This window comes from Coenobita brevimanus, chromosome 65, assembly GCF_032717465.1.
Source record: "Coenobita brevimanus isolate Jiangsu-jjx chromosome 65, ASM3271746v2, whole genome shotgun sequence".
Lineage (NCBI taxonomy): Eukaryota > Metazoa > Arthropoda > Malacostraca > Decapoda > Coenobitidae > Coenobita > Coenobita brevimanus.
The window spans coordinates 39,729,856-39,754,487 of record NC_137018.1 but is presented as its reverse complement, the minus strand read 5'-3'; the positions used below and the strand labels follow the sequence as shown (position 1 = coordinate 39,754,487).

The following is a 24,632-nucleotide window of genomic DNA, read 5'->3' as shown; positions in this document are numbered from 1 at the left end:
TATATATATATGTATATATATATATATATATATATATATATATATCTATATTTTTATGTCAGGAAGAAGGAACCAAAGGCCATGAGCCCGCAGTAACAATTCCTTCCAAGAGAAAAACAAAATACAATAGAGAGCCAAATTCAAGATCCGATCATTTTGAGATGCCTGAACACACTGCATTTGAAAGACTGGAGATCATAGGTAGCAGGAAATACAGACAGAGGGAGACAGTTCCAGAGCTGACCTGTTGCATAAATGAAAGACTGGGAGTAACGGTTAACTCTTGCATTAGAGAGTTGGACAGAAAAGGGATAAAGTTGCTGCTGCCAGACGGGTGCTACGCGCCCGTCGGTAGAGAAATGAGGAATGCAAGCAGACAGTTCAGAGGAGCAGTGACCATTAAAGTAGCGATAGAAAAGAGATAAAGATGCAACAGTGCGGCGAAGAGACAGAGGTTGAAGGGAGTCAGTAAGAGGAGGAGAGTTAATGAGACGAAATGCCTTTGACTCCACCCTATTGAGAAGAGCTGTATGTGGTGAGCCTCCCCACACATGAGAGTTGTACTCCACACAGGGGCAGATAAAACCCCTGTATAGAGTCAACAATTGTGCAGGGGTAAAGAAAGAGCAGAGTCGGCTTAGCACACCCAATCTCTTGGAAGCAGATTTTACAAGAGATGTAATATGATCTTTCCAAGATAAGTCCCAAGTAAATGAAACTCCAAGCATGTTCAAGGATGATGCAGGATTAAGCTGAATATATATATATATATATATATATATATACGAAGCCTCTATGGTACAGTGGTAAAGCATCCATTTTCGTACACTGGAGAACAAGGATTTGTGCCCCACCTGAATAATAAACTTTGGGAGCGTTCTTCTGATCATGTACTGCTTTGGCGGACATAAGGGGTGCTGTGGTTGGACCAGTGTCGCATACAGTACTATATAGTATGCTTGCACCCAGTCGGCTTGCACGGGCCGATGACACTTGGTTTACAGACTATATACACATCCACAGCCACTTCAACACTACAATCACACTTACAAGCACTTCTCACCCTACAGACAATCTCTACCAGACATCCTAAGCCACTTGGTAGAGATGCATAGACTGTACTCCTCCCACTTCAGTCTGGATAGGCTGGTCCTGCAGTGGACACTCAAACGGCTGATGGTGATGATATATATATATATATATATATATATATATATATATATATATAGATATATATATACAGTAATCCCTCCAAGATCCGACGTAATAGAGCCAAAGGCATGTCCAGGTCTTGGGTTTGTCTAAGACTTGGGAAAATGCCCCCTGGACAGGTACTTATGGACCCTAAACCAACCTAACTTGAAAACCACCTAAATAACTCCCTCCCAGATGTGCAGAGCACCTATTTAAGACCCTATTCACACAAATAATGGACAGAAAATGTGAAATAAATTAAAAGGAACCAGAGAATGAGGAATCAGAAGTGAGTATGGAAAATATTTAGCAGTGTACAGGGTACAGTACTTACAACATGTCCGTGGCCGTCACAAAGATTAATCCGACTCCTCTAAGGCTCTGACAGTGGTGAAAATGCTTTTGAAGCATGTACAGTAATCCAGCATTATGCTGCACTTAATCCTTTGGACTGTGAATTATAACTGCTTAACACTGCACATTCTGTTCTTACTTGTGCTATTATAATTTCTTAACACTGCACAACACTGTAAATTCCCATGTGGTCCAGTGGCGAGGTATTGCTTATTCACTGTTTATTCACAAAAATGAGCACATGGGGTAGCCACTGCGATGAGGATCTGGTCACAATGGTAGTTAGGTGGGAACTGGGGAGGGGAGGATGCAGGGGGGCGCTCTACTACACGTGAAAACACGGCAGTTTGGCACCGCATGGCAAGTTCAAAGTACGGTTGAAAACTTGTCAGATTTTTTTTTCTTTTTTACGTTTTTTGGCCATTTTTGGTTTCCGAAGGCCTGAGTCCAAAATGTCCGGGACTTGGGCATCTGGGTCTTACACACACATATATATATATATATATATATATATATATATATATATATATATATAGCTTGATAGACAAAGGAACAAACCGAAGTCTGCCCAAATGAATGTGCCACACTCCCATTCACTAATCATTCAAGCTCCCAGAATCCTGACTCCACCTCACAGGCATAACCATCCACACTTAGGCTATGTGCTTCATAACATCTATCAGTCAGAGTCAATCTGACGATTATCACATCACTAGTAAAGAAATGGGATGCCAAACCCTTATCATACACTCCTCCATACAAAATTCTTTCAACCAGCTCTATCTGCTGTAAGTTTCCTGGCCCCATCATTATCCATACCATGTTTTCACACACACTCACTTGCCATTAATATTCATCTTGATGAACCACACCTCCCCCCATCTTCAAACTAATTCAGATATATTCTTTTCACCACTCTTTTCACACCCATTTTCTCCATATAACCATACTACCTAAGCAAACTACCTTTTGACTATGGTGTCTGAAGACTTCCATACTCTACATTTAACAAGAATCATATTATTCCTTATTCTATCAACTTGCGGCAGGTGGGGACTGTTGGTAGGTGGTGTCACCTATCATCCACCCACTTAGTGTAGCGGTACTCTGTTTTAGGGTAGCTCCACACTGAGGGGCAAGCCAAATGTAAACCAAGAAATCATTTACAATGTTGGGGGGTAACCTTATAACCAACCGACACGTGTTCCCTACATGACAGCAAATGGGTTGGCGGAGGGTTAGTGCCCTTCTCCAGAAAACAACTAACTGAAAATATAAACAAGAAGCCTCAGACCAGGACAGACCAACAGGTGACGACTAAGGACCAATCAAAGGACATGTACGGATTGCCACATGGAATGAAAGGGGTGTGAATAATGAGGTAAATGAGAGAGAGAGAGAGAGAGAGACTGAGCAGGTGCTTGAGGGTGCAAAAGTGGACATATGGAATAACTGAGACTAAATGGAGACGTGAGTGTGAGAGAGTGGGAGTATGGATGGGGTATATGCAGAGAAATAGGTGAGATTGAGAGGTCAAAAGAAGGAATATGTACTATTGTGTCCAAGAAATGGAAGGAAATAATAAGAGAGTATAGATCAGCTGGCTCAAGGATTGTGTGGGTAAGACTGAAAGTAGGACTATAAATGTGGGTGATTGTGTGTGTGTATCCACCATCCCAAGATCATGCAAGCAGAGTGAAAGAACAATTCTGGGCAAATGTGGAAATGTGCATGGAAAAGTTTGAAAGGAATGAGAGTGTGTTTTTGAATGGAGATATGAATGGAAAAATAGGGAATGTGAAGGTGGATGGAGTAGTTGGAGAGCGGGGTGTGCCTGCAGGAAAGGATGTGAATGGCAGTGCTCTAGTGGCCATTTGTGCAGGAAGGGGGTTGATGATAGCAAATACCCTCTTTAGACACAAAATGATCCACAGGCATACATGGCGAGTGATGAGAAGGGTGGGTGGTGAACTGAATGAAAGGAGGGCAACGATTGATTATCTGTGTGCGGGTGGCAGAATGAGGTGTGTAATGGATGCAAGTGCATGCAGAGACTAGGTAGTGGACTTTCTGACCACCAAGTGGTGGTGACGAAAGTCAAGGTTCATATGCAATGGAGGAATAGAAGAAGGGAAGGACAGGAAGAAGCAGTTCATACAAGGAGGGCAGAAAGGTCACAAAAAAATGGTAAAAAGGCTGAATATAAGAAAGAAGAGGAGGAGTCATTGGGTAAATATGATTTGGAGCAGATTCAGGAGGTGGAATGAGTGTGCAAGATATTCACAGAAGAAATCTGTGCAGCATGTGAGGTGGTGTGTGGGGTGAAGACAGGGGAAAAAGGAGTGCAAGGAACAGCACGGTGGAATGAAGACGTGAGACAAGCTGTGGCACAAATGAAGAAAGCATACAGTGAGTGGATGGGAAGCAAAGGCATGGAGAAAGTTGAGAGAAGGAAGAGAGAGTTAAATGTAGGGAGGAAGAGAGAGGTAAAAAGATTAGTAAGAGAGAGTATGAAGTCAGCAGATGAGGAATTTGGAAGGAATTTGAGTGTAAAGTGAAGGGAATGAAAGAAAATATTCTGGAAAGAGGAAAAGTGAGTAAGACGGTGATAAAGAAGTCAGTCGGGGAGTGAAAGATAAAAATGATATATTGTTAGTGGAGAAAGGAGAAAAAGTGACCAGATGCAGAGAACACTTTCTGGAACTGTTAAACATATAGAATGAAAGTGATGCAAGGATAAGTGGCTGGGGAATGGCTGGGAGAAGAAGGGTTGTGGGAACAGAGGAAGAGATTAGTAGGATGGAAGCAGTGGAAGCAATAAAGAAAGCCAAAATGAGGAAAGTCCCAGGAATTGATGGAGTGTGTCTAGAAATGCTAAAGCATGGGAGAAAGATAGTGGAAGAATGGATATGGAAGACATGCAGATTGACCTGGGAGGAAGGTAAAGTCCCGAAGGACTGAAAGTCACAGGTATGATTACAGTATTCCCCTGTACAAAGGAAAAGGGGAAAAGGAAGTGTGTGGTAATCACAGGGGCATTGATCTTCTTGGTGTAATAGGAAAAGTGAATAGTGGGATACTTATTGACAGGGTTTGGGAAATAACAGAGGAATTAGTTGGAGAAGAATAGGGAGATTTTAGGAAGGGAAGAGGTTGTGTAGATCAGAAATTCATTCTTAGGTCTTTAGTGGAAAAGTTTCTAGTGAAGGGAAAGAAGTTGTATGCGACCTTCATGGATTCGGAGAAAGCATATGACAGGGTGGATAGACAAGGAATGTGGAAAATATTAAGAATATATAGAGTAAATGGGAAGTTGTTGAATGCTGTGAAAAGTATACGTGAGGGGGCTAAGGCTGCAGTGCGTGTAGATGGTGAATTTCTGAATTTTTCTATGAATGTTGGATTGAAACATGGACGTGTCGTGTCCCCATGGCTGTTCAATCTGTATCAAGGTGGGTTTATAAAAGAGATATAAGGCAGGGCAAAGGATGCTGAAGCTACTTTAATGAGGGAGGGCAATATTTGGAAACTTCCTGTACTGTTGTTTGCAGTACAAGAAGGACACAAGTCAAATGTGAGTGCAATGGAAATGAGTTATCTGAGAGGTGCAAGTGGAGTTACAAGGAAAGACAGACTGATACATGAGGAAGTGAAAAAGCGTTGTGGTGTGGATGTGGATTTTGTGTGTGTGTGTGTGTGTGTGTGTGTGTGTGTGTGTGTGTGTGTGTGGAAGAACGAACCAAAGGCCAAGAGCCCGCAAAACTGTTCCTTCCAAGAGAAAAACAAAATACAAGAGAGAGCCAAATTCAAGATCCATTCATTTCGAGATGCCTGGACACACTGTGTTTGAAAGACTGGAGATCATAGGCAGCAGGAAATACAGACAGAGGGAGACAGTTCCAGAGTTGACCTGTTGCATAAATGAAGGACTGGGAGTAACGGTTAACTCTTGCATTAGAGAGTTGGACAGAAAAGGGGTGAGAGTTTGCTGCTAGATGGGTGCTACGCGCCCGTCATAGAAGTGGAGGAATGCATGCAGACAGTTCAGAGGAACAGTGACTATTGAAGTAGTGATAGAAAAGAGATAAAGATGCAACACTGCGGCAAAGAGACAGAGGTTGATGGGAGTCGGTAAGAGGGGGAGAGTTAATGAGACAAAAAGCCTTTGACTCCACCCTATTGAGAAGAGCTGTATGTGGGGAGACTCCCCACACATGAGAGTTGTACTCCACACAGGGGCAGATAAAACCCCTGTATAGAGTCAACAATTGTGCAGGGGCAAAGAAGGAACGGAGTCGGCTTAGCACACCCAATCGCTTGGAAGCAGATTTTACAAGAGATGTAATGTGATCTTTCCAAGACAAGTCCCGAGCAAATGAAACCAAAAGCATGTTCAAGGATGATGCAGGATTAAGTTGAGTATTATTAAACATTAGTGGGTATACCTGTGGAAGATTTTGTCGGGTTGATAGGTGCAAAAACTGAGTCTTTGATGCATTAAAAACAACCAGATTATTTTTACCCCAGTCAGAGATATGAGCCAAGTCAGACATTAGGTGTGCCATAGCCTCATCCCTTGCCTGTTGAATTAACTGCTGAGATGGACATTGTGGGAATCGACTGGAAAGGTGAAGGGTGGAGTCATCAGCATATGAGTGGATAGGGTTAGATGTACAGCTCAGAATGTCATTGATGAATAAAAGGAAGAGAGTTGGTGATAGGACAGAGCCCTGAGGAACACCACTGTTAATAGATCTAGGAGAAGAACGATAGCCGTCTACAACGGGGGCTATAGAACGACCAGAAAGGAAGCTAGAGATGAAGGCACAGAAAGAAGGATAGAAACCGTAAGAGGGCAGTTTGGAAATTAAAGATTTATGCCAGACTCGATCGAAAGCCTTTGAGATGTCAAGTGCAATGGCAAAGCTTTCGCCAAAGTCCCGAAAGGAGGATGACCAGGAGTCTGAAAGGTAGGCGAGAAGATCGCCTGTGGAGCGTCCCTGACGGAACCCATACTGACAATCAGAAAGAAGGTTGTGATAGGAAAGATGTCTTAAAATTTTTCTATTAAGAATAGACTCAAAAACTTTTGAGATACAGAATGTTAAAGCCATTGGGCGATAGTTAGAGGGTTGGGAATGGTCACCCTTCTTTGGGACTGGCTGAATGAGAGCAAACTTCCAGCAAGAAGGAAAGGTACACGTTGACAGACAAAGGTGAAAGAGTTTGCCTAGGCAGGGTGTAAGCACAGAAGCACAGTTCTTGAGAACAACAGGAGGGACTCCATCAGGCCCATATGCCTTATTAGTACTGTACTGAGACCAGCAATGGCAGAAAATACATCAGCTGATGAAATTTTAATGTTGGCTATGAGGAAGTCAGAGGGGGGTTGTGGTAGAAAACGTTGGGAGAAATACACTGAGGTGGTTTGGCCATGTGGAGAGGATGGAAAACAAGAGACTAATGAGGAAAGTGTATGTGAGAGAGGTGGAGGAGGCAGAGGGAGGGGGAGGCCAAGGATGAGATGGAGGGTAGGAGTGGAGAGGTATATGAGAAAGAGGGGTGTGACCTGGGAGCAGGGCAGTGAAATGGTGAGGGACCAGGCAACATGGAGGTGATTTGTTTGTGGCCATCCCTTTAGGAATAAAGGCATCTGGCAATAGACAGATAGTCAACTCAGTACACATTCAACAACTGCCCCCTTTCCACTGCTCTTACTCTTGACTTTTCATTATGGTGCTACACCATAGTCTCACACTTGTATGCTAGACTGGGCACTGAAATTCCTTAAAGCAGTCTCTTGCAGCCATAACACTCAGACCTCTGTTTCTTATCTGTGCCTTCCCAACACCAGCCACTTTCCTTCTCGTACAACACTACTTTCCACTTCTTTTGCATATTTGCAAATTACATAATTTGTATTTTACCTCTCAATAATTTCCAAAGATTTCCTAAACTTAGCAAATAAACATATCAAATGACAAACTACAGATCAGATCAGTTAATTGGGGAAAAAAAAAAAAAAAAAAAAAATCTAAACTAACCTTAGACTGCATGGAGGCATTAGTAATCTTCTCCTCCATTGCATAAACAGCATCCAGCACTAAGAGGTCTATCTTGAGAGCCACATCTGGAAGCCAATGTTGTGGTTGGTCTGGAACTGGGGTTCCATACTGGTCATAGCAGATCTTTTCACCATCTTCAGCTTCAGGATCAAGATTCACTGCTTCACCATCAATCTGGCAGCAGACAGTGTATCATAAGGTACAAATCGTCATCATCATCGTCAACATCATCATCATCATCATCATCATTCCAACCTATTTCCCCACCCAAGGATGGCATGAAGTCCAACCTATTTTCCACCCACTGATGGCATGCGGTCCAACTTATCTCCCCACCAAGGATGGCATGAAGTAGGGATCAGACAGCAAGAAAAGGCTTGACAGATATATAACTAATCAACAGTACTTCCAGTTATATGGGCAACACTCTCATTCACACATTCTCATCACAAAGATCTCGTATCGAGTTATATTAACCCCTTCACTGCAATTACATGTTTTTAAAATATCCCTGCTGTCAACAAAGTTATTCAGCTTAGGGCTAGAAAGCAGACTGTGATGGAATTACTAAAAACTGTTTCTAACTCCATCACTAAAAATGGTTTCTCTGAAGTTAACAAAATCATCAAGAGGAAGCAAGAATAATTATAATCATCATCATCATCCAGACCTCCTTTCCCACCCAAGGGCAGGGTGGGGAGTAGCAACATCCAGACAGCCCAAGTTTACCCAATTCAATGGGCCATGCTTCCATTCAATCATCATTTAAGCCCCCTGAATCCGGGCACTATCTGATACACCAAAAACATTCACTACATTTGGTAGCTTCACATGAATGTATCCAACTTGACAAGAATAATAATTTAAATAAAAGTACAGTATCAAGGGGTTTAAATGGACTTAGTTGCCATCCTGGTAATGTAATCAAAAGTGCTTTATTGATGTAACTCACTTCAAACAACCTTTTTAGATCTGTTTCACTTTAAAGCTCTGGGTTCTGGACTTTAATTTTTTTCTCTCAAGAACAACAGAATAATGGCTACAGTCAGCTGTAAAAAATCTGCCATGCTTAGGAAGGTACTTCTGGATTCGTAAATAAGCTGGATTTCTCAATGGTGAAATAAAGAATCAAAGTGCTATATTTAAAATGGCTCCTAACCGATTCTTATAATGAAGAAACCTCCATGGTACTGAATTATCATCATATATCGCTTTCTTTGGTGTGTTTCTTACTTTAAACTCTACTTTCACAGGGAAAAGTTTGGTAGCCACAAGAGTTAAAGCAAAAGCATAATTAAATGCAGTTTAGCTCTGTAGGATAATATTAAAAAAATTAATAACTGGGTTATGGGTAATGCTGGAAACCATTAAGAATATACAGTCCTATACTCATGAATAAAAGTTCATTTGTAGAAGGAATGTTTGACTTTCTATTTACTGTAACTCCATTATCATCCCACACAATCAGCTGAGGCTGCAATGCATTCACATTGAGCATCCATGCTTGGGCCTAGATTTACACACCTAAGCTTATGATCTTGAACTAATTTGTGTGCATTTTAGTCAACCCATTAACCGCGGGGCGTCACTTTCGTGACACTTGGGAGCAAGGGATCATACCGCGGGGCGTCGCTTTTGTGATTCTGTGTTATTTTGAATTCACCAGGGCTTCCAAGTGGGGGCTTGTATCATCTATCAGTGCTGCCAATGTCCAACACTAGTCAGCACTCCTAATCTCATCTGTACTCCCATCCATTGTTGACAATTTAGCCATTTCTCCCCGTTCTTGACTCCCCTCCCTACCCACCCTCCATTACCCTATCCTCTCGCCTGGCCGGCCGTGCTATGCTAAGTAAATCTTCCCTGGAATTTTTCACTGATTTCATCCATTGAAATAAGCCCTATACCCTATTCTTATACCAAATAATATATACAAGAAAGAAATAAGGTAAGTGAGAGTGCCATACACCTGGAATTGGCTAATTATCACCTGACAACACCTCACGTGCACTCGTTCGCTAATTTTCGCTGTTTTTTTCCCCTTGAAATATGCCATATAATCTATTTTCGTAATAAATATACATGTAAGGAGGGAAGGGAGAAGCCTAAGTGATATTTACATTCACCTGGACCTACCTAATTTATAATGTATTGTCTAGATTTCCTGCCAATCATTTCAGTGCTATACATAGCTGTTTCAAGAGCTAACGTTGGTAGTACCGAATATCCCCTAAGTAGGCCTCCACCCGGCCCTCCCTTATCAGTTTACTCTCATCTTCCGAAGTGGAGGTATGTCTGTTTCCTCTTGCTGACTTCAGGGACTTTTTCACTCCCATGCAAAGGGCCCTGTGACCTTTACCTCCTACTAAACCTCGTGTGGAAAGAGGTAAAGGGCTGACAATTGATAAAAGAGTGACTACGATCTTTCTATTGAGTAAAACAGTGCAAGTGGAATTGTAAATAATGTGTAAACAGCAAGTGAAAGTAATGAATGTAAATATATGTGAACAATGGAAAATAGTTTTATAAGTTACTTCAAGTGACAGTGCATAACACAGTGTAAATAAAATAGAAATGTAAATAACGTAAATAAAATAGAGAACGTAAATAGAAATGTAAATGAGTAGTATTATAAGAATACGAGTATATACCCTAGGAGTAATGAAAGTGAAAGTTTCACTCTAGCATGTCTGAATACTATGAGTTATGAGAGTGAAGATGAAAGTGACATTCACTCTCAATGCTAGTATACAGGACAAGAGAGTGAATGATACATATTTTACTGAAAAAAATTGAATCCCTACAGTGACAATAAACTAATACTACTGAAGGAAACTTATGGATAAAGACTGTAGATGTATATAAGTGTTATATAGTAATAGAAATATAAAGTGTGAGGGGTTTTATGAAAAATAAATGACAGAGTACCAAGAGCGAACTAGTGCAAGTGCGACGGTCAGACATGCTCATAATTTTCATTGCTTTCACAGTGGGTTTTTTTTTGGAGTATGGATCCCAAACTACTTGAAAATCATAGAGTAGTGTTTATAGTGTTAATATCTGGCTGTGGTAATCATATTACGGGTTATCGGGAAGTGTAAAGTGGAGACTTTGTTACCCAACTTCAGAGGTCTCCACAAGTCCTACGGTAACTGACGAAGGCTCAACAAACATTCCAGGAGAAAGCTGAAGGTATGTGCCATAAGCATATGTAATTTTAATATTCTAGGACTAATAACTGATTTTTGGCAAATATTTTTTGAGAGTCTGTCGGAGCCCGAATAACCCCGCGGCATACGCAAAACATCGGTAAACTTGCCCGCGGTGTAGGGGTTAAAACAGTGATCCCCTGGTTATCACACATAATTGGTACTGTGCCTAGTGCAACTTAATGAAACTGCGCGATAATAAAAAGCACAGAACCTGAGATGCACTTGAAGTAAGGGGTTCTGAGATTAGAGGGTGGAGAGTTAATTGTCTCGAGCACTTAGGTGCACAATAATAATGCTTTTTAGCAGAAAAATGTACAATAACAGCAGGGGTGCAGATTTTCATCTAGCAGTGATAACGAAAACCATTATAACCAAGTGAGTGATAACCAAGGGATCCCTGTACAAGGAAAGAAGAAAACTGATTTTTCCCATGTCCCTTACTCTTTTTGCATAAACAAACTGCAGCTGACAGGAATTGAGCTGCCCCTGATCAGAAAAGTTTTGTCTGCTATGTAAATAGCCACTATGTTTTTACTTCTTGCTTTATCGCAGACTCTACCTTTATCACCTAATGAACTTACTCTGTACTAATGCAACTTGTAAAAACTTCATATAAACATTTTTAAAAAACAATTAATATCACTGCCAACACAAAACTTTAAATTCCAACAAAATGCACCTTGATGTCTTAATATGTAATCTGTAAAACTTCCAATATTTTGCTCACTGCTCTTACATCTTGCCTTACATAAAAAGCTCTACCTTTATCACCCAATGAACTAACTCTGTACTAACGTAATTTGTAAAAACTTCATGTAAACACTTATTAAAAACTGCAATTAGTATCACTGCCAGCACAAAACTTTTAAATTCCATCACAATGTGTCTTGATGTCTTGATATGTAATCTGTAAAATTCCCAATGCTTTGCTCACAGCTAGCACACAAACACCTCAATCAGATATTCAAGGGATTGGCTTTGTTTAACCCGCCCCGTCCCGTCAACATATGGGTACGTTGCAACATTTTGCATTTGCCAGTCCCGGCGACGTACTGGTATGTCGTGCAATTGCAAGGTCCCTAATTTGCACAATTTTCAATTTTCGCGTGTGATTTTTCGTTGGTATACATGGGACACCTTCCTCTATTCCTCTACAAGATGCCAAGCAGGGACAATGCCTTACACCGCATAACCTCCCCCCTCCCCCCCTCATGCCATTGTCTCGGCAATTCACCTGTTACCAGTGACCTGGCCAGTAAAGATATTCAGGGGCAGAGTGATTCCCCAATCGATGACAACGTGGAGGACAAAGTTTACATAGCATTAGAAGAAGAAACAGTCAGAAATAATGATCAGGTAATGTGGCAAAAAAAGGTCAGGTATGGTGATTAGTTAGTGAGTGAAACAATGCTTATAATGCCTATATTACTGCTTGAAAACCAATATACTCTCATACTACATATAAATTCGTACCAAGTAAATAAATAAATACCGTTTATGAGTTGTGTGAAATAGTTACCCTCCCATAGAACTTGTTTTCTTTGGTGCCAGCATGTTAGAAAACCCAGTCAGGTAAGGAGGAACTCCTACCTGGATCGAGTATTTTAAACCTCAAGTGAGCGATTTCTCTATGAATTTTCGATGTTTCTCACCAAAAGCGGAGGTTTTAGCCAAAAAAATAAATTTCGAAAATACCTCGGGATTGGGGGATGTCGGAGGTGCAGAAAACCTCAGGACGTGACAGGTTAAGATGTATGCTTTCTTCTTTGCATCACTGAATATGCTGACCTACCACTAGCATATTTCAGCTATTTAGACAGAAAACTGAAGCAAGGTTTGAATTAGAAAATGGGCAGAAGATTCAAATCTTAATCCTTCCATATTACTGATAACTGTATTTGTAAAGGCCAAATTTTTTAGTCAATTACATTAATCCCCTGCAGCAAGTGACAATTTTTCAAGTATACTCTTCCTATTTCCAGATTATTTTATTCAACTAAGGAGGATCTCGTCACGAAAGGTTGCACTATATCTAACCCTTCGAACAAAAATAATAAATACCAGTATGTAAATAAACACAATAAATACATTTGTCTGAAGAAAACAAACAATCTGTCATCAAACTAGAGATTTAAAATGCAAAATGCAAATTCTAGTTACAAACAATCAGCCATCTTTGTATACATGTACACTGACTAATAAAATCAGAGCTTGATTCACTGCAAATGCTGCCTGCAACTAGGTGCAATTGATTACAAGCTCTCAGCATACTTATTTTTAAATATAACATCTCAAAATACTTATTCTCATATATAAGAACATTTCCATTGTGTCACCCATAATATTCGGAAAAAGGTCAGCAATAAATAGTGCTGCCTTTCACGCACAAGTCAATGTTAGTTCACTGGTATTACTACACAATGGAACTGATGAGGAGCCTACACACAGTGGTGGTGTGTACTCTGGGTGGAGCAGCTGCTGTGTCCACCTAGGAACCAAATCTCTTCATATTTTTCTGCACCTTGCCGAGGGAAGGACCCTGGTCTGACTCTGGTGTCTACCATATGGGCGTGTTGCATCCCTACACAGTGGACATACCGTACTGTACCTACCCAACAGTCCCACAGCAGTTACTTGTCAGTGTTCAATGGGTCTGCTCAGCCAGACTGAGTGGGGTTAAGCAACAACAACATGTTTATGTGGCCATACATGGGATAGAGAAAGAATGCTACACTCATTTTTCCCATTTGTCAAAATGAGAAGAAAAACGGGGTCAGAGTTGGGCACTGTAAATCCCTCCCCTATGAATTAACCAACTGCATGCCAGTGCCATTTTAAAATGGTCTGACACAATTCCGTGGTCAGTGCCAGTGCCGTTTTAAAACGGTTTAAAATAAAAAACTTCACTGTGACAGCATTTTTCAAGATTTGCGTGTAAAAATTAACAGGCATGTAAGGTAACTGTTCCTCTACCATCCCCCAGGCTGTCAAGGCCATACACTCACTCGCTCCCCCCCTCACGCTTGTTCTGCCTGACTCTGCCTGTGTGCCTCACCCAGTGCTGTACATAGTGAAGGCATTTTGTAAATATTTTCATGTAAGTGTAAGTTGTAAATACTGTATTTTCTTGTAAGTGTAGGGACTATATAGTGAAGTCAAGTTGTAAATACCTTCTTGTAAGTTCCAGACTGTACATACTGAAGTCAGATTATAACTATCTTCAGGTAAGTGTAAGATAATGCATTCACAGTGAGAAAGACATGCAAATTGTGATAGATGCTGAAGTAATAAGTAATCAGAAAAGTGTACCGAACACTGCTATACCATCCCAGCATAAATACCTGAGTATACCTTACATAGAAAACGGCTTTCTCTCACCTATGTGGTGAGCATGAGAGAGCGGTTATACCTGTATATGAGTATGCAGGACTCAGTAAAACTCATTTCCGAGCCTCGGTGAGCATTTTAACCCCTTAACTGCCGGACGTCACTCTCGTGACGCTTGGGAGCAAGGGATCATACCACGGGGCATCACTTTCGTGATTCTGTGTTATTTTGAATTTGCCCGGGCTTTCAAGTGGTGGCTTGTATCATCTATCAGTACTACCAATGTCCAACACTAGTCAGCACTCCTAATCTCATCTGTACTCCCATCCATTGTTGACAATTTAGCCATTTCTCCCCGTTCTTGACTCCCCTCCCTACCTCCCCTCCATTACCCTCTCCTTTCGCCTGCCCGGCCATGCTACGCTAAGTAAATCTTCCCTGGAATTTTCCACTGATTTCATCCATTGAAATAACCCCTATGCCCTATTCTTACACCAAATAATATATACAAGAAAGAAATAAGGTAAGTGATAGTGCCATACACCTGAAATTGGCTAATTATCACCTGACAACACCTCACGTACACTCGTTCGCTAATTTTCGCTGTTTATTTCCCCTTGAAATGTCGTATAATCTATTCTCGTAATAAAAATATATATAAGGAGGGAAGGGAGAAGCCAAAGTGATATTTACATTCACCTGGAACTACCTACTTTATTATGTATTGTCTAGATTTCCTGCCAATCATTTCATAGTGTACATATTAGCAGCTGTCACCAGGCTGAGATTGGCAGCACTGCACTTCCCCTAGGCAGGCCACCACACATTGTATTCAGTTTACTGTTGTTTTTCAAGCTGAAAGCAAGTCGGATTCGCACCTGTCAAATTCCGCCCCTTTTTAGCCCCATGCAAAGGGCCCTGTGACCTCTACCCCCTACTAAACCTTGTGTGGAAAGAGGTAAAGGGATAAGTGAGTGGTATGGAACATGAACTGGCTAATTTGCCAATGAAAATGATAAAGAGTGACTATGATCTTTCTGGAGAGTAAAACATTGCAACTGGAAATGTAAATAATGTGTAAACAGCAAGTGAAAGCAATGAATGTAAATATAAGTGAACAGTGGAAAATAGTTTTATAAGTTACTGCAAGTGACAGTGCCTAACACAGTGTAAATAAAATAGAAATGTAAATAATGTAAATAAAATAAAGAATGTAAATAGAAATGTAAATGAGCAGTAATATAAGAATACGAGTATATATACTAGGAGTAATGAAAGTGAAAGTTTCACTCTAGCATGTAGGAATACTATGAGTTACGAAAGTGAAAATGAAAGTGACAGATTCACTCTCAACGCCAGTATACAGGACGAGAAAGTGAATGCTACGTATTTTACCGAAAGAGAAATTGAATGCCTACAGTGACAATAAACTACTATTACTGAAGGAAACTTATGGATCAAGACTGTAGATATATATAAGTGTTATATAGTAACAGAAATATAAACTGTGAGTGTTTTTATGAATAATAAATGACAGAACACCAGCGGCGAACGATCGGAAGTGGGAAGGTCATACGCGCTCGTAATTTTCATTGCTTTCACAGTGGGTTTTTTTTGGAGTATGGATTCCAAACTATTTGAGAATCATAGAATTGTGTTTCTAGTGATAATATCAGGCTGTGGTAATCATATTACAGGTTGTCGGGAAGTGTAAAGTGGAGACTTCGTTACCCAACTTCAGAGGTCTCCACAAGTCCTACGGTACTGGACGAAGGCTCAACAAACATCCCAGGAGAAAGCTGAAGGTATGTGCCATATGCATATGTAATTTTAATATTCTAGGACTAATAACTGATTTTTGGCAAATATTTTTAGAGTCTGTAGGAGCGTGAATATGCCCACGGGACACGCAAGTCAAAGCAAAACAAGCCCGCGGTTTAGGGGTTAATGGTGAATTTCATTGTTTCCACATCAAAATACAGTATATCATTTTAGCCAAAAAAAAAAAAAAAGGTCGAAAAATGGCCGTCACTCGGGTGATCCATAGGGCTAAAAATAGCCGGTGCCAGCAGGTTAAAGGAATGTGATCACCTCAGTGCTCAGCACTTCAGGTGCAAGCAGGCTTTTCCTTTTTCCTCTGATTCCTGTTTTAAAAAAAAAGGATCAAATAGCATTATTTCACCCCACGTAAACAGGAGAAACTGGGTCAAAATGATTATGACTATGCCATACTATTAGCCTAATACTGCTAATATTCAACAATGTACAACTAGGAATACAAGTGTCACCCATACACAGTCAGCGTTCGTATAATGCGTGATCAGATAGCGTGAAACACTTATAAAGTAGTAGGTGCCATTTTGTCCAAAAAATGACAAAATGCGGGAAAAATTAAAATACTGTATTGCAGTGGAGGGAGGCTGATCATTTTTTTCAGGACCAAACTACACGGTGATGACGGACGTAACGCAGTGGGAGGCCTCAATTTATGTTTCACAATCATACTAAGTGGCCAGTGATAGACAAAATGCGACTTGGGGCATAAAACTTAGGTTAGAAAATTCACAGAACATGCCAAATGACAGACAGTGTGGATTGTATCAGCCTATGATGTAGCTGTCATGTGTCTGCGCAGGGTGACATCACGATCCGCTGAGCATTCCTGCCCCAGTTCAGCCTACCCTCTCCCTGCACCCTGTCCCATGCACGTGCTTTGTGTGTGTGTGCGCGTGCCACCAAACCCTGCCTGACCATGCTGCTGCACTGTGACCCTGCCAAACATAGGAAGAGTCTCACTCAGGAGCAAAGGGTGGCTGTCATCAAGACAAAGGTGAGAGGACAACATAACTGCGACATCACGAAGTTTTACCAAGTTAATGAGTCCATGATTCATATGATTCTCAGCAAGAAGGAGGCCATTCTGCAACAACAACCAAAGGATGATGCAAAGTCTGAGGTTTCTAATCTTGACTTTGAGGGGTTTGTGCAGGAAGCAGAAGAATGGCAACAGAGGAATCAGGACTTACAGGAATCATCTTCCTCAGACGAGGAGTCTATGGAATCAGCACGGCAAGAGGACCATGGTGAGGGCCAGTAGGAGTCCTGCATTGCCTTGGAACCCCACTTGACCTCCCTCCAGCAAGCCCACAACCTCTTCAATTCAAGGTGTGGGGAATCGTTTCGTTTTGTTTTAAAGGCTCCAACATGCTTGCATGCGTCGGCCTTGGTCACCTAATGGCAGCTCTCCATGCTGCACGATCCATTGCAGCCTCCCTGTTCAGTCCCTCAACCCTGAGGTCACACTTAATGACCTCGTCCCATGTCTTTCTCGGTCTATCCCTTGTAACCCCACCCCCAATATTAACACTTCTCACTTTCCTCACCCAATTATCATCCCCCATCCTCTCCACATGTCCAAACCATCTCAATCTACCTCTCCTCATCACAACACCAATACTCTCCAGTCCCATCCTACCACTCAACTCTTCAATCGTGATCCCGGCCCCCCAAGACCTTGGACACAGGGACGCACTACACATCCACCTAATTATTATCATTTCTGTACGTCTGAGCCAGCGAATATCCTCCTCCTTCACTGCCCAGGTCTCACTACCATACAGCATTACACTCCTAACACATGCTGCATACAAAGACCCCTTAGCACGCAGGGAGAGTCCTCTCATTGTCAAAAGAGGCAAGAGCTCCCTGAACTTCTTCCAACCACTTCTCACCCTAGCCACAGAGCTAGCTCCAGCCCCACCTCCAGCACACAACATGTCTCCCAAATAACAAAACTCTTCCACACACTCAAAAGATTCACCAGCAAGTTCAATTCTTTCACGTCTGACAATCTCCACCTGCTCTCCCCGAAACACCATACACATATAATTAGCATTATCTCGCAGTCTACCTCTGATACCACTACATCTCTTATGCACCGAATTATCAAAAACACCACACAAGATGGAATTACTTCCCATGCCCTTGTGGCAAACTGCACATGGCTACTCTCCTTCGTCTTTGACAGTACCGCCACCAACCCTAGATATCATCACTTTTGTTTTATCTGCATTTACCCTTAATTAAGCCCTTGTGCCCCATACGATCTCTCCACTTCCTGAACTTTTCCTCCGCCTCCCTTTCGTTCTCTGCAATCAACACCAAATCATCAGCATACAACAACTCCCATGGGAGTTCGTTTCTAAAGTTATGTGAAAGGGCTTCAAGTACCATGATAAACAACGTAGGACTGACCCCTGATGCACACCAACATTCACGGAAAACCCATCACTCAAATCTCCATTCACTCTTACCAGGGTGTAAGCACCCACATTCATAGCCATAACCACCCTAACCAGCCACTCCTCCAAGCCAAGCTTTCTCACTGCCCACTTCACCACCTCTCTAGGGACTCTGTCAAAGGCCTTTTCCAAATCAACAAAAACAAAATAAAGATCCCTTCTCCTATCAATATATTTTTCCTGAAGCTGTCGAACAATGGCTATGGGATCAGTGGTCCCCCTACCTGGCATAAACCCAAACTGCATCTCATCAATATTCACTCTTTCTCTAAACATACCTTCTAAAACTCTCTCCATTACCTTCATTATCTGATCTAAAAGATTTATACCTCTATAATTTCCTCTTTCCAGGGCATCACCCTTCCCTTTATACACATTTACAATTACACTCTTCAGCCAATCATCTGGGACAACACACCCATAAATAATCCTATTTATCAGGTCAGTAACTAACTTCACCCCTATATCGCCTTCAATATCCTCCAGTGTTTTTATGTAATGATATCTTTATTAGGTGGGTAAATGTCCTGGGAAAAAAAAAATGAAAATTGCTCCTAAAGGTAAATCTGGGGCTGGCTGAGGTACCATGAAACCCTTTAACATGTAAACAAATGGTCCTACAACACGGAATTCTCATGAAGCGGGACCTTGCTGGGACAATATTCCCACGTCATGCGAATGCTGACTGTAGAGGCAAACCCTGGTTTAACAATGCAATTAGTTAAGTAAAATCCCATCACTAGGCGGGGTATCGTAAATCAAGGATGATTTAACATGTATAGGGATGAGTTTTTGAGCCTTGGGTTCCCCCCCCCCAACCAAGTCTTAAACCCAACCTAACATCCAAAAACAAGTTTATAGGCAATCTAAATGGACTAACAGCTGTAAAAGAAGTTAACCTGAGCCTAAAACCAGTGCCTGTCTCACATGCACCCAGTCAAGGTCACTGAAGAATGCGATCTCCGACTCGTATTCAAACTTGGTAGAGAAGAAGCAGCAGCACTGTATACAATCCCACCATCAAATGGTCCCGGGACAATTAAATAAACATCAGTTATGCCTAATAATAAAATATGAATGGTGCAGAATCGTCCAAGGTGCATATTGTTGTGACGGAGAATCCTTGATATTTTGGCGGGGAATGCGGTCGATGATGCGATCGGGATAGCCTTTTCAATGGCCTCTCTTTACGTCGTTTTAGTTACTGCTCTGGTTGCTGAGCTCCATTATTTCCTTCTCTCTTGTTTTCCTACATTTATTTAGAAATTTCTTTGTATTTTCAAGGCATTTTCCCCTGAACTGCTCGAATGTAGACACATGAGTTATCGATGTCACAGTTTTCATCAAAGCAGGAAATATTTACTCTTTATGGCTTTCATAATTATCAATATTTATATAAAATTATTATTAAGTACAGTGGGGCACCAATTTTCGCGCCTAATTGGGTCCAAAAATAATGCGCGAAAGTGGAATTAGCGAAAGTTGGGGCATTGTCTTTATGGCAAAAAGACTAATTGGTTCCCGGTTATCCTAAAGTAACATCAGATTTTCATTTTCACTTGCAATACAGTACATCAAATCACTATTGTACATTGCATTGTGAGATACAAACAACTATCTTCCTTTTCATTTCATTATTATACTGCCGTTTCTTCACTCCAACACTATACTCTCTTTTAGCCTTGGCCTTTCCTCCCGACTTTGAATGTCCTGGCCACTTTTTATCACCACCACTGCCTCCCAGCCCTCCCCCCACACCACCAGGCCCTTTCCCCACACTACCAGGTATAGTAGAGGCCATTGAACCGTGAGAATCCAACACAATGGAGCTAGCACGCTCGTACACAATGGCGGGAATGGGTGGACAGAGTGTTGACATGACGTCATTCAAGATGGCGGTGGGTTGCGGGCGGGTGGTGCAGGAAATTCAAAGTTCAAAATATTGTCCCAAACCCAAAATTTGTGCACGAAAATCGATTTTTTTCAAGCGAAAGTGGAAGTTAGGGAATATTTGGTGCATGCCGCGAAAGTGGATTCCGCGAATCCTGCTGTAGCGAAAGTTGGTGCACTACTGTATTCCATAACAGGTTAGATGTTCAATGGTCAAACACGAAATATTCTCTGCTAAGTCGCCTAGTTGCCCAAACTGTTTTGTACCTCATCTGATGGGCGAGAATCCGTACCCCAAATGACAGTGTTCACTCCACCTATGACTAAAACACATTAATCTAAGTCTAAAAACAGTTTGTAAACCAACCTAAACACAAAATTTAAGTCTAAAATATCATCAAAATCAGTTAAAAAAAAAAAAAAAATGTTAAACTGGAGCTCGGTCATCTTAGGCAGGTAGGGTGGTACTTCTATCCCCATCACTATTCTGGGATATCACATCTAGGGGTATCTTAAATTGTGGTTTGCCTGTATATGGTATAGATGTAACTCCTTAAGAGCAATGCACTTCCTTAGTTGAATGATACTGTCTTGTAATAGTAAGAATATAATAATAGTTCAATCCATCATTTAACCCTTACAGTCTGAGGAAATTATTTTTTTCTTATCTCCAGACAATTTTAATAATCTTAAAATAGATTTTTTTGTCCTGCAGAAGATACACACATGGCCTTCATTAATCCCTCCAGTACCAGTTGGCTCCCCTGTGCTTAAAATTAAGCTAAAGAAGGGTGCCCATTCTCAGTCTGCTTTAAAATCCTGTATTTCAAGTTTTCAAGTCTATTCTTACCAAAAAAAATTTAAAGCACCTTTACTATCACAACATTCTTTCTGATCGGCAGTATGGGTTCAGCCACAGATGCTCCACTGGTGATCTTCTCACCTACCTTTCAGACTCCAGGTCATAAACCTTTTGGGACTATGGCAAAAGCTTTGCCACTGCACTTGATATTTCAAAAGCTTTCAATTGAGTCTGATATAAATCTTTAATTCCCAAACTACCCTCTTATGGTTTCTATCCTTCTATCTGTGCCTCCATCTCTAGCTTCCTCTCTGGTCATTCTATAGCTGCTCTTGTAGATGGGCATCATTCTTCTCCTAGAGCTATCAATAGTGGCGTTCCTCAGGGCTCTGTCCTATCACCAACTCTCTTCCTTATATTCATCAATAACCTTCTAAGCTGTACATCTTACCCTATCCACTCATACACTGATGACCCCACCCTTCACCTTTCCATTTGGTTCCCACACTGTCCATCTCAGCAGTTACTTCAACAAACAAGAGATGAAGCTATTACACAAAGAATACAAATGCCCCTATGATTACCACATACATCTTTTTCCCCTTTTCCTTTGTACGGGGGAATAATCATACCTGACTTCCAATCCTCCGGGACTCTACCTTCCTCCCAGGCCAATCTGCATATCTTCCATATCCATTCTACTACTATCTCTCCCCCATGTTTCAGCATTTTACTGCACACTCCTTCAATTCCTGGGGCTTTCCCCATTTTAACTTTCTTTATTGCTTCCACAACTTCCATCCTACTGATTTCTTCCTCTATTCCCACAACCCTCCTGCTCCCAGCGATTCCCCAGCCACTTATACTCGCATTACTTTCATTCTCTATGTTCAACAATTCCTTAAAGTGTTCTCTCCATCTACTCACTTTTTCTCCCTTCTCCACTAGTAACCTGCCATTTTTATCTTCCACTCCCCAACTGACTTCTTTATCACTGTCTTACTCTCTTTACCTCTTTCCAGAACATTTTCTTACAGTCCCTCCACTTTACACTCCAATTCCTTCCAAATTCCTCATTCACTCTCTTCTTACTCTCCCTCAATAATCTTTCCACCTCTCTCTTCCTCCCTACATATAACTCTCTCTTCTGTCTCTCAACTTCTTCCACCGCCCTGTTTCTCATCCACTCACTATATGCTTTCTTCATTTATGCCACAGACTGTTTCACTTCTTGATTCCACCATGCTGGTCCTCGCACCATTTTTCATCTTCTCTTCACCCCACACACCATCTCACATGCTGCACAGATTTCTTCTGTGAATATCTTGCACATACCTTCCACGTCATCCATCTGCTCCAATCCATATTTCCCCAATCACTCCTGCACTTCTCTCTTATATTCTGTCTTTTTCTCATCCTCTTGTAACCTTTCCACTCTCCTTGCATCTACTCCTTCCTCTTGTCCTTCACTTCTTCTATTTCTCCATTTTACTTGGACCCTGATTCTCACCACCACCACGTGGTGGTCAGAAAGTCCACTCCCCTAACCTCTATATACTTTTGCATCCATTACACACCTTTGCATCCTTTCATGCACACACACATAATCAATCATCATCTTCCATTCATTCAGTTCACCACCCACCCTTCTCAACACTCACCATGCATACCTATGGATCATGTCGTGCCTAAAGAGTGTATTGGCTATCACCAACCCCCTCCTGGCATAAATTTCCACTAAAGCACTACCATTCTTATCCATTCTCAGCAGGCACATCCCACTCACCAACTACATCATCCACCTTCACATTCCCTACTTTGCCATTCATATCGCCAATCAAAGACAGTCTCTCAAGAAGTACATATGCATAATCAGAATAATTTGGCTAGAACAGAAGCAAGTTCTGGGCAGCACTTTTTCAAAACAATTGGAGGAATTCCATCCGGGCCTGGAGCTTTGTTGCTTGGTAAACTGTCAAGGATAGATTTTACGTATCCAGTCTGTATTTTAAGTGGAGCAATTTCGGGAGTCAAGTTCTAGTACTGGGATGTTCTGGCTGACTTCCTCTGATGTCAAATTTCTGCCAAATGTACTGGGAAGGATATTCGCTTTACCATGCGGGTCATTTGTAACATTATCATCTGATGATTTTATTGGGTGAATGTGTGGTGACTAGTTAAATTTATTATTGAAAGATCTGAGAGTTGACCACAATATTCTACTGTCACTGCAACTGTTTAGTGGTCTGGATGCCTGGTCGTGAGGAAAGTCTGACTTAATCAGAACTGTCTCCGTCGACTACCCTCTCCTGTTCATACAGCATTCCCAATGTTTTTCCATTTCTGGAACATGTCTTGGAATACGTTTTCAGGGTTGGTGTGCAGTACTTGTGGCAAGTTTTTTTCTACCACTTCAATTGTCTGAAATTGGCAACTCTTCAGGGTGGATTCAACTTTGGGAACAAATGAAAAAGTCTGCAGGGGCCAAATCCAGAAAATAGGGCAGCGAGGGGTTAATAGTGGTCTCATTCTTCACCAAAATGTCACGGACAAGGAGCAACGCAAGAGCAGGTGTACTGTCATGGTGCAGCATCCAAGTTCTGTTTGTCCATACTTCAGGTCTCTTCCTTTGCATTGCCTCCCCCAAACACTTCAGGACATCCAAGTAAAACTCTTTACTATCTGACCATGTGGAACAAACTCAAGATGAACAATGCCCTTCCAATAAAAAATGATAATCAACATCACCCTCACATCTGAGTGGCTCCGACTTGCCTTTTTTGGCCATTGTGACGATGTTCCAACCCACTGTGATGACTGCCTTTTTGTTTCGACATCACAGCCATATACCCACGTAAATGTTTTCAATTTTAAACAGAATATCATGCAAACACGTTGCTCTTAAAGATTAGTCACTGCTAAACTTGTAACAAAAAATTTTACCTCATCCTGATCATACCTAACATTCACTGTAGTACATACTGTATATAACTTTTAGGAACAACAGTGTGTGTAAAATAGGTTATTTTGAGGGTACAGAGTGGTAAGTAAGTGATGCTCCGCATGACAGGGAACAGAGTAATGTTTGGGTGTTGGGGAAGGGAGTATCCAAGGCTGAGGGGCTAGAGGAGAGGAAATAACCACTGCCTTTAACTCCTCCAGGGATGAGACTAGGCCTGAAATCCCTCAAAGTCACTCCCCCAGTCACTCTTAGTGGCAGACTGTGAAGAGTCAGGTACAGCAGAGGTGCTAGGAGTGGGAAGGCTAATATGACAGGGCAGACACTGGGGTTGGGACTGGGGCAAGAGGGGCAGTGATGAGGGTTTGGGACAGCTCATTAATTTTCTTCACAAGTTGCTTCCTCTGATCCAATATGATGTGGTCAATTTCAAAAAGAAGGACTGCAGTTTATGTGTTGTGCACCACCATCATTAGAGCATCCTTGGGTCAATCAGCAATTTCCAACACCTGGTTCAGCTGCTGACAA

The 24,632-nt window shown here is 41.5% G+C and overlaps 1 protein-coding gene across 2 annotated transcripts in view; it reads right to left on the bottom strand.

Annotated features, from left to right (window-relative positions):
• Positions 1–24,632, bottom strand: part of tou (bromodomain adjacent to zinc finger domain 2B toutatis) — an 860,023-nt gene that overhangs the window by 59,612 nt on the left and 775,779 nt on the right. For both annotated transcript variants that reach the window (XM_080276402.1, XM_080276403.1), the window contains one exon: positions 7,593–7,787. In XM_080276402.1, coding sequence (XP_080132528.1) covers positions 7,593–7,787 — 195 coding nt within the window. The remainder of the gene's footprint in view (positions 1–7,592; positions 7,788–24,632) is intronic.